General features: G+C 36.3%; 1 protein-coding gene across 4 annotated transcripts in view; it reads left to right on the top strand.

Annotated features, from left to right (window-relative positions):
• The first annotated feature begins 10,616 nt into the window (after nt 1-10,616).
• Nucleotides 10,617-17,103, top strand: part of epha3 (eph receptor A3) — a 361,011-nt gene continuing 354,524 nt past the window's right edge. For all 4 annotated transcript variants that reach the window (XM_061926088.2, XM_061926086.2, XM_061926087.2 and 1 more), the window contains exon 1: nt 10,617-10,748. In XM_061926088.2, coding sequence (XP_061782072.1) covers nt 10,655-10,748 — 94 coding nt within the window. In that variant the 5' untranslated portion in view covers nt 10,617-10,654. The remainder of the gene's footprint in view (nt 10,749-17,103) is intronic.

Raw genomic sequence — 17,103 nt, forward strand, 5'->3', positions numbered from 1 at the left:
GTAAAAAAAACATTAAATGTGGAAAAATAAATAAATAAAACATTTGGTCTCACGTTTTGCTCTTAAAAAAGTGAGTACCGATGATTTCTCCGCTGTCCGGGTATGGCCCCAGTCCCACGAAGTGATGTTCTACTTAGTCCGACTTCAATAAATACCCCTCAAAATACCGAAATTGATGTCACTACAAGACCATGTCTGGAGAAATACTACACAGAAACCAACTTGTGCACTCTTGGGCACTGAATCACCAAAACAGGCTATATTTCGGCACATTTAAAAAACAAAAACCCAGCAAAAAATCAGCATCTAAAACATATCTTACGTGGTACTGTCAAAATTAAAATGATTGTAAAAAACATATTAAATGTGGAAAATAAATAAATAAAACATTTGAACTCACGTTTTGCTCTTAATAAAGTGAGTGCCGATGATTTCTCCGCTGTCCGGGTATGGCCCCAGTCCCACGAAGTGATGTTCTACTTAGTCCGACTTCAATAAATACCCCTCAAAATACCGAAATTGATGTCACTACAAGACCATGTCTGGATAAAAACTACACAGAAACCAACTAGTGCACACCTCGGCACTGAATCACCAAAACAGGCTATATTCGGCACATTTAAAAAACAAAAACCCAGCAAAAAATCAGCATCTAAAACATATCTTACGTGGTACTGTCAAGATTAAAATGATTGTAAAAAAAACATTAAATGTGGAAAAATAAATAAATTAAACATTTGAACTCACGTTTTGCTCTTAATAAAGTGAGTACCGATGATTTCTCCGCTGTCCGGGTATGGCCCCAGTCCCACAAAGTGATGTCCTACTTAGTCCGACTTCAAAAAATACCACTCAAAATACCGTATTTTATGTCACTACAAGACCATGGCTGGAGAAACACTACACAGAAACCAACTTGTGCACTCCTGGGCACTGAATCACCAAAACAGCCTATATTTCGGCACATTTAAAAAACAAAAACCCAGCAAAAAATCAGCATCTAAAACATATCTTATGTGGTACTGTCAAAATTAAAATGATTGTAAAAAACATATTAAATGTGGAAAATAAATAAATAAAACATTTGAACTCACGTTTTGCTCTTAATAAAGTGAGTACCGATGATTTCTCTGCTGTCCGGGTATGGCCCCAGTCCCACGAAGTGATGTTCTACTTAGTCCGACTTCAATAAATACAACTCAAAATATCGTATTTTATGTCACTACACGACCACGGCTGGAGAAACACTACACAGAAACCAACTTGTGCACTCCTGGGCACTGAATCACCAAAACAGGCTATATTTCGGCACATTTAAAAATCAAAAACCTAGCAAAAAATCAGCATCTAAAACATATCTTATGTGGTACTGTCAAAATTAAAATGATTGTAACAAAAACATTAAATGTGGAAAAATAAATAAAAAAAACATTTGAACTCACGTTTTGCTCTTAATAAAGTGAGTACCGATGATTTCTCTGCTGTCCGGGTATGGCCCCAGTCCCACGAAGTGATGTCCTACTTAGTCCGACTTCAAAAAATACCCCTCAAAATACCCTAATGTATGTCACTACAAGACCACGGCTGGAGAAACACTACAAAGAAACAAACTTGTGCACTCCTGGGCATTGAATCACCAAAACAGGCTATAATTCGGCACATTTAAAAATCAAAAACCCGCGTCAGCATCTAAAACATATCTTATGTGGTACTGTCAAAATCAAAATGATTGTAAAAAACATATTAAATGTGGAAAAATAAATAAATAAAACATTTGAACTCACGTTTTGCTCTTAAAAAAGTGAGTACCGATGATTTCTCCGCTGTCCGGGTATGGCCCCAGTCCCACGAAGTGATGTCCTACTTAGTCCGACTTCAATAAATACAACTCAAAATACCGTATTTTATGTCACTACAAGACCATGGCTGGAGAAATACTACACAGAAACCAACTTGTGCACTCCTGGGCACTGAATCACCAAGACAGGCTATATTTCGGCACATTTAAAAATCAACAACCCAGCAAAAAATCAGCATCTAAAACATATCCTACGTGGTATTGTCAAAATTAAAATGATTGTAAAAAAACATATTAAATGTGGAAAAATAAATGAATAAAACATTTGAACTCACGTTTTGCTCTTAATAAAGTGAGTACCGATGATTTCTCTGCTGTCCGGGTATGGCCCCAGTCCCACGAAGTGATGTTCTACTTAGTCCGACTTCAAAAAATACAACTCAAAATACTGTATTTTATGTCACTACAAGACCATGGCTGGAGAAACACTACACAGAAACCAACTTGTGCACTCTTGGGCACTGAATCACCAAAACAGGCTATATTTCGGCACATTTAAAAATCAAAAACCTAGCAAAAAATCAGCATCTAAAACATATCTTATGTGGTACTGTCAAAATTAAAATGATTGTAAAAATCATATTAAATGTGGAAAATAAATAAATAAAACATTTGAACTCACGTTTTGCTCTTAAAAAAGTGAGTACCGATGATTTCTCCGCTGTCCGGGTATGGCCCCAGTCCCACAAATTGATGTCCTACTTAGTCCGACCTCATAAAATGCAACTCAAAGTACCGTATTTTATGTCACTACAAGACCATGGCTGGAGAAACACTACACAGAAACCAACTTGTGAACTCTTGGGCACTGAATCACCAAAACAGGCTATATTTTGGCACATTTAAAAAACAAAAACCCAGCAAAAAGTCAGCATCTAAAACATATCTTATGTGGTACTGTCAAAATTAAAATGATTGTAAAAAAACATTAAATGTGGAAAAATAAATAAATAAAACATTTGAACTCACGTTTTGCTCTTTAAAAAAAAGTGAGTACCGATGATTTCTCCGCTGTCCGGGTATGGCCCCAGTCACACGAAGTGATGTCCTACTTAGTCCGACTTCAATAAATACCGCTCAAAATACCCTAATTTATGTCACTACAAGACCACGGCTGGAGAAACACTACACAAAAACCAACTTGTGCACTCCTGGGCACTGAATCACCAAAACAGGCTATATTTCGGCACATTTAAAAATGAAAAACCAAGCAAAAAATCAGCATCTAAAACAAATCTTACGTGGTACCGTCAAAATTAAAATGATTGTAAAAAACATATTAAATGTGGAAAAATAAATAAATAAAACATTTGAACTCACGTTTTGCTCTTAAAAAAGTGAGTACCGATGATTTCTCTGCTGTCCGGGTATGGCCCCAGTCCCACGAAGTGATGTTCTACTTAGTCCGACTTCAATAAATACCACTCAAAATACTGTATTTTATGTCACTACAAGACCATGGCTGGAGAAACACTACACAGAAACCAACTCGTGCACTCCTGGGCATTGAATCACCAAAACAGGCTATAATTTGGCACATTTGAAAATCAATAACCCGCATCAGCATCTAAAACATATCTTATGTGGTAATGTCAAGATTAAAATGATTGTAACAAAAACATTAAATGTGGAAAAATAAATGAATAAAACATTTGAACTCACGTTTTGCTCTTAATAAAGTGAGTACCGATGATTTCTCCGCTGTCCGGGTATGGCCCCAGTCCCACGAAGTGATGTTGTACTTAGTCCGACTTCAATAAATACACCTCAAAATACCGAAATTGATGTCACTACAAGACCATGTCTGGATAAATACTACACAGAAACCAACTAGTGCACACCTCGGCACTGAATCACCAAAACAGGCTATATTTCGGCACATTTAAAAATCAAAAACCCGCGTCAGCATCTAAAACATATCTGACGTGGTACGGTCAAAATTAAAATGATTGTAAAAAAACATGTTAAATGTGGAAAAATAAATAAATAAAAGATTGAACTCACGTTTTGCTCTTAAAAAAGTGAGTACCGATGATTTCTCCGCTGTCCGGGTATGGCCCCAGTCCCACGAAGTGATGTCCTACTTAGTCTGACTTCAATAAATACAACTCAAAATACTGTATTTTATGTCACTACAAGACCATGGCTGGAGAAACACTACACAGAAACCAACTTGTGCACTCCTGGGCACTGAATCACCAAAACAGGCTATATTTCGGCACATTTAAAAATCAAAAACCCAGAAAAAAATCAGCATCTAAAATAATATCTTATGTGGTACTGTCAAAATTAAAATGATTGTAAAAAACATATTAAATGTGGAAAAATAAATAAATAGAACATTTGAACTCACGTTTTGCTCTTAATAAAGTGAGTACCGATGATTTCTCTGCTGTCCGGGTATGACCCCAGTCCCACGAAGTGATGTCCTACTTAGTCCGACTTCAATAAATACCGCTCAAAATACCCTAATTTATGTCACTACACGACCACGGCTGGAGAAACACTACACAGAAACCAACTTGTGCACTCGTGGGCACTGAATCACCAAAACAGGCTATAATTCGGCACATTTAAAAATCAAAAACCCGCATCAGCATCTAAAACATATCGTATGTGGTACTGTCAAAATTAAAATGATTGTAAAAAAAACATTAAATGTGGAAAAATAAATAAATAAAACATTTGAACTCATGTTTTGCTCTTAATAAAGTGAGTGCCGATGATTTCTCCGCTGTCCTGGTATGGCCCCAGTCCCACAAATTGATGTCCTACTTAGTCCGACTTCAATAAATACCCCTCAAAATACCGAAATTGATGTCACTACAAGACCATGTCTGGATAAATACTACACAGAAACCAACTAGTGCACACCTCGGCACTGAATCACCAAAACAGGCTATATTCGGCACATTTAAAAATCAACAACCCAGCAAAAAATCAGCATCTAAAATAATATCTTATATGGTACTGTCAAAATTAAAAAGATTGTAAAAAAACATATTAAATGTGGAAAATAAATAAATAAAACATTTGAACTCACGTTTTGCTCTTGATAAAGTGAGTACCGATGATTTCTCTGCTGTCCGGGTATGACCCCAGTCCCACGAAGTTATGTTCTACTTAGTCCGACTTCAGCAAATACCCCTCAAAATACCGAAATTGATGTCACTTCAAGACCATGTCTGGATAAATACTACACAGAAACCAACTTGTGCACTCCTGGGCACTGAATCACCCAAACAGGCTATATTTCGACACATTTAAAAAACAAAAACCCAGCAAAAAATCAGCATATAAAACATATCTTACGTGGTACTGTCAAGATTAAAATGATTGTAAAAAACATATTAAATGTGGACAAATAAATAAATAAAACATTTGAACTCACGCTTTGCTCTTAAAAAAGTGTGTGCCGATGATTTCTCCGCTGTCCGGGTATGGCAAAGAAATACACTTGTGCACTCCTGGGCATTGAATCACCAAAACAGGCTATTTTTCGGCACATTTAAAAATCAAAAACCCGCATCAGCATCTAACACATATCGTATGTGGTACTGTCAAAATTAAAATGATTGTAAAAAAAACATTAAATGTGGAAAAATAAATAAATAAAACGACTTCAGCAAATACCCCTCAAAATACCGAAATTGATGTCACTTCAAGACCATGTCTGGATAAATACTACACAGAAACCAACTAGTGCACTCCTGGGCACTGAATCACCAAAACAGGCTATATTTCGGCACATTTAAAAAACAAAAACCCAGCAAAAAATCAGCATATAAAACATATCTTACGTGGTACTGTCAAGATTAAAATGATTGTAAAAAACATATTAAATGTGGACAAATAAATAAATAAAACATTTGAACTCACGCTTTGCTCTTAAAAAAGTGTGTGCCGATGATTTCTCCGCTGTCCGGGTATGGCCCCAGTCCCACGAAGTGATGTCCTACTTATCTGACTTCAATAAATACCTGTCAAAATACCGTATTTTATGTCACTACAAGACCACGGCTGGAGAAACACTACACAGAAACCTGAATCACCAAAACAGGCTATATTTCGGCACATTTAAAAATCAAAAACCCTCATCAGCAACTAAAACATATCTTACTTGGTACTGTCAAAATTAAAATGATTGTAAAAATCATATTAAATGTGGAAAATAAATAAATAAAACATTTGAACTCACGTTATGCTCTTAAAAAAGTGAGTACCGATGATTTCTCCGCTGTCCGGGTACGGCCCCAGTGCCACTTCCGGCTTTTCGAAAATTAACACTGGTGATTGGATACTCGCTTGGGAGTGACAAGTGAACATCCAATCACAGTCACGTTTAACGTAAGGCTACTTAGATGGGCTACTGTCAACAACTCGATTGGCTATCACGACTGTCTATCAACCGGCAGAACTCACACAGCGTTGGCAACAAGCCAGCTGAATTCTGATTGGTCCAAAACTGAAACCTAAAAACAAGCAACACTGGAGCCTAACAAGATATGAAGAGAATAAAATGAATACTTTATGGAAAGTAGATTAGAATGAACTTTTATGAATCTATGATGTCAATGTGTTACCCCTTCAAAATAAATCGTCCCAAGAATTCGGTTGATAAACTGAACCCAGCTATGTTTTTGTTTTTTCTGGACTCAGTTTTAGGTCATTTGAATTCAGAAGCTGTTCCTGAGAGCTGCTGTCTGCTCCAACTTTCCCCCATACGTCAAATGCCTTCTCGGCCGTCAACCCCCCACCACAACAGCTGGTGTCTCAGCAAGGAACCTGACGTTTCACCGCCAGCGCGGGCTTTCGCAAAAAGGATCAAGTCGGGAAGTGTCGGAGGCCCCTAATGGCCCCCACAGAAAAATGCACCCAGTGGGACGTCTTGTGAACACGAGGATGGACCCGATCCCTAAATCCAAAGATTAAATCCCCCCCCGGTAGTGAACTAGATGGTTCCTTTTCCACCGCCATTGTTTGGTACAAAATGTCGCATTTGAGTTCATTATGAGCGTAGGAAATTAGATGACTTTTTGAAACAACTGGATTTTGACATCTCGGTAGATTTTGCTTAATTTTAGCTAAAAGCGCTAAAATTAAGACTTAAACTTCCTGTTCCACTCAGGATTAAATTCAAAGTCTCCTTACTAACCCACCAGTGCCTCCATGGAAATGGCCTCCTCTACCTCAAAGAACTACTCACCCCCAAATCCTCCACATGACGACACCTCCGCTCCGGACAGGCTAACCTCCTCCAACCTCCGAGGACAAAGCTACAAACAATGGGAGACCGGGCTTTCTGCTCTGCCGCTCCCAGTCTGGGGAACGCTCTCCCTGACCACCTGAAGGCACCACAGACTGGGATGCTTTTAAAAAAGGCTTAAAAACCCTTCTTTTTAAAAAAAGCCTTTATTTTTTTTTTAGATATATGCATACTAGTTCTAGCTATTTTGGCTGTTCTAGTTTTTATTTTTATTTATTTTTGTATTATCTTTTTATTTTATTTATTTATTTACTCTTTTAATACACTGTAGCACTTTGAGGTTGCTTACTCAAAGTGCTTTTTACAAAAAAAATATATTATTATAATTATTATTGAATGAAGTCAAATTGGACATTTTCAAACCGATGTTAATGTTATATTTCCTTTTTTTTTTTATCTTTATTTTATTTTATTTATTTTTATTTTTGTCCAGCTCCTCAGGCAAATCATATTGTTGATGTAGATGCCCGATATTGTCATCTACATGTGACATCACAAGGACAAAGATAAGACCTTCTGGAGGAAAGTTCTGTGGTCAGATGAAACAAAAACTGAGCTGTTTGGCCACAATACCCAGCAATCCCAGGAACACCATTCCTACCGTCAAGCATGGTGGTGGTAGTATTATGCTCTGGGCCTGTTTTGCTGCCAATGGAACTGCTGCTTTAAATGGGACAATGAAAAAGGAGGATTACCTCCAAATTCTTCAGGACAATCTAAAATCATCAGCCTGGAGGTTGGGTCTTGGGCGCAGTTGGGTGTTCCAACAGGACATTGACCCACAAACACACCTCAAAAGTGGTGAAGGAATAGCTAAATCAGGCTAGAATGAAGGTTTTAGAATGGCCTTCCCAGAGTCCTGACTTTAATCTGTGGACAATGCTGAAGAAACAAGTCCATGTCAGAAAGGCAACACATTTAGCTGAACTGGACCAATTTCGTGGTCAAAAATTCAAGCAGAAGCTTGTGGATGGCTACCAAAAGCGCCTTATTGCAGTGAAAATTAATTAAAAAAAATAAATAAATACAAATAAAACTGCTCTACCCCATTTCTGAATATAACATAAAAAAATAAAAATAAAATAAAAAATAAATATGTGTGTATATATATATATATATATATATATATATATATATATATATATATATATATATATATATACATATATATATATATATATATATATATATATATATATATATATATATATATATATATATATATATATTATACACACATATACACATATATTTATATATATATATATATATATATATAAAAGGGACAAGCGGTAGAAAATGGATGGATATATATATATATATATATATATATATATATATATATATATATATACATATATATATATATATATATATATATATATATATATATATATATATATATATATATATATATATATATATGTATATATATATATGCATATATATTAGAGATGCGCGGTTTGCGGGCACAACCGCGGAGTCCGCGGATTGTCCGCGGATCGGGCGGATGAAATTTAAAAAAATTAGATTTTATCCGCGCGTCGGGTCGGGTTGGGTCTGGCGGTAGAAATAAAAACAATTAGATTTTAAATAGATTCAGGCGGGTGGCAGTTAAACCAATTGGTAAATATATATACATAGTTAAATGTTGTTACCCACATACGAAAAACGAGCAGGCACCTGCAGCATATGCCACAACAGAAGAAAAAAAAAAAAAGAGATGGACACTTTTACGGAGCGGAGAAGGCCCCCGACGCCTCGCCGGGGTCCGGGACCGAGGCCCCTTCCCCCGAGAGGGCCCCACCGGGAGCCGTAGCTGAGGCGATCCGCGAGAAGGGCCCGACGCACGTCCAGGTTCACCACCGCGCCCACCGCACCGACACCCCGCCTCGTCCGCCTTCGCCGCGGCCGGCGTCACGCGCAGCAGGTAAGCAGCTTACCTGCCCGCCACCCCCGTGGCCGGGGGCTCGTAACAGGGGTCACTCCGCGCGCTCCGCCCGCGCAGCTTACCTGCCCGCCACCCCTGTTGCCGGGGGCGCGTAACAGGGGTCACTCCGCGCGCAGTGCGCTCACGAAAGGGGTGGGGCTCACCCTGGTTGATATAGACAGCAGCTAGGACGGTGGCCATGGACGTCGGAACCCGCTAAGGAGTGTGGAACAACCCACCTGCCGAATCAACTAGCCCTGAAAATGGACGGCGCTGGAGCGTTGGGCCCATACCCGGCCGTCGCCGGCAGCGAGACGCGCTTGGAGGTGCGCTCAGCGCTGGTGTGCGTCTGGGTCGTGACAGCGTGGCACGCGAATGTCTGTGCTGCATTGGATCAGTCTCCTTTCTTTAACAGGCAAAAGCTTTATAACCTCACTAATGCCTTGCATCGTCTATATTAGATATATAACAACGGGCGGGTGCGGGCGGATGGCGGGCGGGTGCGGTTCTGATCAAATGTTGGATCGGGTGGATTGCGGATGGTTGACGACTTTCTGATGCGGTTGCGGATGAAATAATTGCCTATCCGCGCATCTCTAATATATATACATATATATATATATATATATATATATATATATACATACACTTTAATTTGACTTTCATTTTTTAAATAGATTTATCAAAAAACAATTTCACATTTGACAGCTCTAAAATGTATATATATATATATATATATATATATATATATATATATATATATATATATATAAATATATATATATAAAAGGGACAAGCGGTAGAAAATGGATGGATATATATATATATAAATAAATATATATATATATATATATATATATATATATATATATATATATATATATATATATATAGCGGTAGAAAAAGGATGGATATATATATATATATATATATATATATATATATATATATATATATATATAGCGGTAGAAAATGGATGGATATATATATATATATACATATGTATATATATATATATATATATATATATATATATATATATATTTATGTGTGTATATATATAATATATAATTTTTTATTTTATTATATTTTTTTTATTTTTTTTTATTTGAATTTTCAACTTCTTAGCTGCTGAAGGAGAAAACATTATTGATTTTATTTCTGTGCAATTATTTCTTTTGGATCAGCGCTCTCTCAAACGAGCGATGACCCTCCTTCATCCCCTTATGTTTCTTACTTAATAAAAATAAAATAAAACAATAAATAAAAACTGCTCTACCCCATTTCTGAATACATAAAAAAATATATATATATAATTATTATTATATATATATATATTTTTATTATTCTCAACTTCTTAGCTCCTGAAGGACAATACATTATTGATTTTATTTGTGTGCAATTATTTATTTTGGATCATCTCTCTCTCTCTCTCTCTCTATCTCTATCTCTCTAACACCACGTTCTTTAGGACCCAGCGGAAAAGCGTCCTGGCCGAGGGAGGGAGGGAGGGAGTGAGTGAGGGAGAGCGGAGCGCTCAGAGAGAATCTCTCAGACGCGCCAGTGGCTTCATGGAGTTACGCACCTCTGACGCGCCGCCATGGATTGCAAGTCGCGATCGCTGCTTTTCTTCTCGCCTCTTTTGCTGACTCTTGCACTTCCGGTCTCTACCGTCTTTTACCCACCGAATGAAGGTAAGAAAATTGGCGCGTCTTGCCTGCGTGCGTGTCTCTGCGTGTGTGTGTGTGTGTGTTTGCGCGCACGCCTGTGCGTGTGTGTGTGTGTGCGTGTCGCTGCATTGAAGTGTGTACAAACTGTGGACTTATTCGGGTCCAAAAGGTTGTAATTAACAGCAAAAGGCAACATTGTGGAATGTTCACAAAGACGCAACAAAAAAAGCGACAGACAGGGTCATGCGTAATTTGGGATTATCGCTCAAATGGGGATTAAGTGTTTAAATGGGAGTTCTTTGGGGTGGGGGGGGGGGAAGGTTCAAAAGACCTAATTTGTAGGAGTTTTAGGTTATTTTTTAATAATATGTGGGGTGGAAACCAGCATTTTAGGACCAGGCAGTTTTACACGTAAACACATTTTAGTGCGTAATTTTACGCATTTCTACTTGTATTGTTGCATTTTATTTATGCAAAACATCATAATGTTCTTGCTTTGTGCGTCTTTCATCGAGATGTACCATCATTTCATCACACAACTCAGGGCGCACATGGCTGCAAATGACTCATTTCTATTTTTGCCTCAGCTTTGTCTCAATAAGAGCAAAAAAAATAAAATAAAAAAAAGTTCAATTCGGCTGAAAAGTCACTTGTTTAAACGCTTGAAACTCATGGAAACAAAGTATTTCTTTTTGTTTTGCCTGTTCAACTTGTTTAAAGTATGTTTATAATAGAATATATATTTATGCATTGTTTTATATATATATTTATATGTATTTTTGCAAAGATCCAATTTAAGCAACAGGGAGAAATGATGGCAAAATAGACCTGCAACATGTCTAAAAAGTTTATATTGTAATTATCACACTTTAAATTATTTGTTTTTAGACTTTTGTGTAGGCCAAATATGCATAACTTCTAAAATGCAATATAATATAAATAAAAAGTTATATAGTATATTTAATCAGTGTCTTATTCAATGTTTAAAAGGGAGAATGTGTTAGTTGTGTGAACATAATTATATATATATATATTTATGATATACATATCCAAATTTACCAATAACTTGTTTAAAAGTAAAATAAAAGCAGAAATTATGACAATACCAAACTTTTTTTTAATTTTTTTTATGATAGAAACTTTCCACAACTTTTTTGTTCTTATTTATTCTTGCTGTTTGCATTTCCTATTAGAAGTAAAAACCAAGTTTATTGTGGTTATTGTACGGATTTTCAAAATAAATGCACCCTGCAAATATTTCACATTATAGTGTTTTTCAAATATTGATTCGATCTGTGAAAGTAAGTGTGTGTGTGAGTGTAAGTGTGTGTGTGTGTGTGTGTGTGTGCAAGGGAGAGAGGGCGTTTGCGTGTGTGTGTGTGTGTGTGTGTGTGTGTTTGCAAATGAATATAAAATATAATTAATTGGTTTATTAGGGGGAAAAAAAAGTTACTTTTTCGATATGCTGCGCACGCAGGCAAAGTTTCACGTCTATTAAAAAATTGTGTTTAGTGTATAAATACACTAAAATAATTGTAAAGTATAAACACAAACACACTCCGTTTTTAATCTGAAGTTTGAAGTTGCAATAAATAACATATTTAGCGAGTATATAGGCCTTTTTGTTCGTTTGTTTACACTCAGTAAAGTGACATTATTGCAGTAAAAAACGGTCTGTAATTTTTTTTATTATCCTTTTTTGAATTTACAAAAGTGCACTTTTACTGACAAATGTATTTGTGTGCCAAAAAAATAAAAAAAATAAAATATTGCTTACAAATAACTGATTTATCTAATTTAGCAAACTCTATTTAATTTGTTCAAAAAAAAATAATATTTTTTTTTTTTAAACAACAAGCTGCAAATTGAAGAAAAAAGTAGAGAAAATATGTTTTCTTCTGAACTTTTTATTTTGTTTATTTGTATTCTGCATCTCCATATAACGTGTGGTGTTATGTTAGTGATGTATTAAATATAAATTGCGTGCTGCAAAATCGGGTCGGCAGGCCGAAGTCGCGCTATTTTTAGGCGGCTGGTCGGGAGGCTTGGCCCCGGGAGCCCCGCCGAGGAGTCCCGCTGGGACAGATCCGCGTTTACGAGCGATGATATATATATAAATATATATACATATATATATTTATTTTATTTATCTACATACCTAAATCATCTTCTATCCAGTCTCCTCCTTCAAAAAGAACCTCCATCCCTCAGCCAATCACCGAGCCGGGCTGGGGCTGCGTCATAGGCGCAGGTATATGATGACGTCAGTGCATAGGTGTGCGAGAGGTGCAGGGCATGGAAGAAGAAGAAGAGAGGACTAAGAATGGGGGCAGAGGGGCTGCGCGCGCAGCAGCAACATCAGACTGAGAGTTGAATAATTGATGGTGGAGGTGAAGACTAACTCAGACACACGATGCAGCCTTCACATGCAAGACTTGCTGACTCGGACTCCAGGTCCCACATTTGGCTGGGACATTTAATAGGTCCCCAATTAAAAAAATAAAAAATAAATATATATACTTCTATTTATCTTCTTATTTTTTTATTAAACTGTAGCATTAAACTCCTTACATTTGGGGTCTAATATCGGTCATAATTAACGTATATATTCATTTATGTCTCTGCTGGAGAAGTTGAAGATGGATGGATGGATGAATTTATGTTCAAAATGTATCTAAAATGAAACAAACACAATCAAAAATATTCACATACACCATTTAAACACAACAAAATGACAACCGCCATTCAAAGTATTGATCATCACATACATACATACATGCATATATACATACATACGCACATACATACATACATATATACACCTAACCAATCTGGCGCCCTAGGCAAGATTTTAGGTGGCGCCCCCCCCCCCCCCCCCCCCCCACATCGGCAGTGAAGTGTATATACTCACAAGAAACCGAATAGCTTTGTCTTTGACCTTTTTTTTTTTACTTAAAGAAAGCAAATTAACAATCAGAGTAGTTAACAAGATAAAAAAAAATATGAATAAATAAATGAATGCAAAAAATAAAAAATGAATATATGAAATACAATATTTTTTACGTACATATTGCTTAATTAACATTAATGATGTGCACTTTAACAACTAGGCTTACAACTATGCCTAATATATAAAGGGGTGGAAAAGTGACTATTACCTGCAGGGCAAACATTAGCTAACCAGAAGGCAATAACAATGTAAACAAAAAAACACCTGCTTAAAAGGTCTAATACAAATGTCCCTGAGGAATGTAAGGTGGGAGTACTGTAATTACCTAACGTTACATTATTATTTTCCATAACAATTTAGCCCCCTCCACAATATTAACCCGACGTTAAAACAGAACTAGCTATTTATTGATTAGCGATTGCCGAATCATGTAACATTAGCTTAATGCTAAAAAGCCAGGTTACTATCACATTCTGTAACAGACAAATAATTTCATGTAGGCTAACGTTACCTACCTGCTAACTCTGTCTTTTTCTCGTTTCTACTCCTCTTCTTTTCTCTTTTTTTCTTCCCTGGGCACCTGACAGTTTTGGCCGTTTTGACATCTTGAGTTGATTTTTTGAAGTGGTGACGTCCAAAAAGAGTCATGATACGCGAAGGGAGGGGGCGCACCGTGCGGGGGGAGGGGGGAGGGGGGGGGGGCGTAATATTGCAACAAATAATATTTCTATTATATAGGCTTTACTTTGCATTTTAATTAACGTGGGATTATTTTTTGTATTTAGAAATAATAGTACCAACTTTTTTTTTTTTTTTCTCCAACATTTGTGGCACTGGCGTGGCGCCCCCTGATGGACGGCGCCCTTAGCATTTGCCTATACGGCCTGTGCCATGGGCCGGCCCTGCATATATACATATATACATACATACATACATACACACTTACGCACATACACATACATACGCACATATACATATGTACATACATCAAACAAATATTCATACATAAAAGTGTACACTAGTACAAATACACATTCCAATCACATAGAACACGACACCTGGCTTAAACCTACTCTGTCCTTACCATAACAATGTAAAAAGTTAATAAACATAACATAATATATACTATATATATATATATATACATATATATATATATATATATATATATATATAAATATATATATATTTATTTATTTATTTATTTTTTATTTTTTTGTATATGTCCTGCCCAGCCACTCAGACAAAAATAAATTTAATTATGAATTAATTAGAATGAATTAATCACGTATTTCGTATTTTTAAATTCGTATTTGTAAAAAATCTTATCGATTAAAAAAATAAAAAATAGATTCCAAAAAATTAATCATAATACACATTTTAAATGTTTTAATTTTTTAAAATCTGTAAAATATATATATATATGTCATGACTTGGTCCGGGGTGTGTGCTTTTCCAGGATGCAACGGAAAGTTGGCTCGTGCGAGACGGGAATGAAGGTACATGATTTATTATCATCAAAAAAAGGAATAAATGAAAGCGCGCACAGTGGCGGAGAATAAACTATAAAACCAAAAGACTATAGCAAAAAAGTACAAACAAAAAACACGCACAATGGCGGAGAACAAACTATGAAACCAAAAAGACTATAAATATGGAACAAAAACTTACTTGGCTTGAGGAATTGACATGAAAAGATGTATCAGGCATGAACAGAGCATAAATGTGTTGAGGTCGTCAGGACGAACAACAGAAAATGAATGAACTTAAATACTATGGACATGATTAGTGAAAGCAGGTGCGTGACTCAAAACGTGAAACAGGTGCGTGGCGTGACAGGTGGAAACTAATGGTTGCTATGGTGACCAGACAAGGGAGTGAAAAGACAGAAACTAAACAAAACATGACTTAAAACAAAACATGATAATACAGACATGACAATATATATATAAACATTATAAAAATATAATATTATATATCAGTATATATTATATACTGTATATATAATATGTAAATATGACAAATATGTTATATTTTATATTGCTACTATGGTACATTTTTAGTCTGCTTTATACTTGCATTTGTCACGACGAGGGGGTTTTCACAACTTACTGCGAGGTTTGTTTTCCTGGGATGCTAACTGACTTTTTCCGGACCAGGGTAGCAGTTAGGACAGTGGTTCTTAACCTGGGTTGGATGGAACCCTAGGGGTTCGGTGAGTCGGGCTCAGGGGTTCGGCGGAGGTCGAGACACACCCGACTCATCGTGTAAATAAAAACTTCTCCCTATCGGCGTATTACGGATACGACAACAGCAGAAGTCAGACTGATTTGCAGGTGTGTCATTTGTTGTGAGTTTATGCACTGTGTTGGTTTTGTTCTTTGAACAAGGTGATGTTCATGCACGCTTCATTTTGTGCACCAGTAATAAAACATGGTAGCACTTTAGTATGGGGAACATATTCACCATTAATTAGTTGCTTATTAACATGCAAATTAGTAACATATTGGCTCTTAACTAGTCATTATTAAGTACTTATTAATGCCTTATTCGGCATGGCCTTATTATAACCCTAACCCTCTAACCCTAACCCTAACCCTTACCCTTAAGTCGTTGTTACTTAGAATATGTTCCCCTAGTGTCTAAAAACTCTAAATTAAGTCTTTGTTATTTAGAATATGTTCCCCATACTAAAGTGCTACCAAAAACATATAACTTTGTTTTGAATATGAAAAAAAACATTTTATTTTCCACTAAAGAAGGGTTTGGTAAATGCGCATATGAAACTGTTGGGGTTCGCTACCTCCAACAAGGTTAAGAACCACTGAGTTAAGAACATATTTAATTGCCAAAACTCAAACGGGTACAAAAAAACAGAAAACAACCCGAAGGCGAGCGTGCCTAACGCACGCGAAAGCTAAGGCAAAAAAACCTTAGGACATGAAACATGAAACTAAAGACATGAAAAACTCACTAAACTGTGGCTTGAAACGAATAGCATGAACTATGGAAAAAGACATGGAACGAGCAGCGTGAGCAAAGTAATCGCATGAAACAATCGCATGAATACAAGCATAAACTATGGCATGAAAAGAACAATGTCGCCAGACCGACTAACTGGCAACGACAGGCTTAAATAGTAGTCTCTCTTGTTTAGAGACAGGTGTGACCCAAACGCAAGAGACAGGTGAAGATCATAAGTCGTCACGGAAACTAAAGCAAACAAGGGAGCGCAAACAGGAACTAAAAGAGTCCAAAAACTAACACAAAAATAACAAAAACATAATCCAGACCACAGATCATGACAGCATTATCCTTTCCATCCTTACCCTTTCTACACATAACATAATATATATTATATATATATTATAAAATATAATATAATATGATTATATAGTATATCAGTATATATTGTATATATAATGTGTA

Source organism: Nerophis lumbriciformis, linkage group LG31, assembly GCF_033978685.3.
Source record: "Nerophis lumbriciformis linkage group LG31, RoL_Nlum_v2.1, whole genome shotgun sequence".
Lineage (NCBI taxonomy): Eukaryota > Metazoa > Chordata > Actinopteri > Syngnathiformes > Syngnathidae > Nerophis > Nerophis lumbriciformis.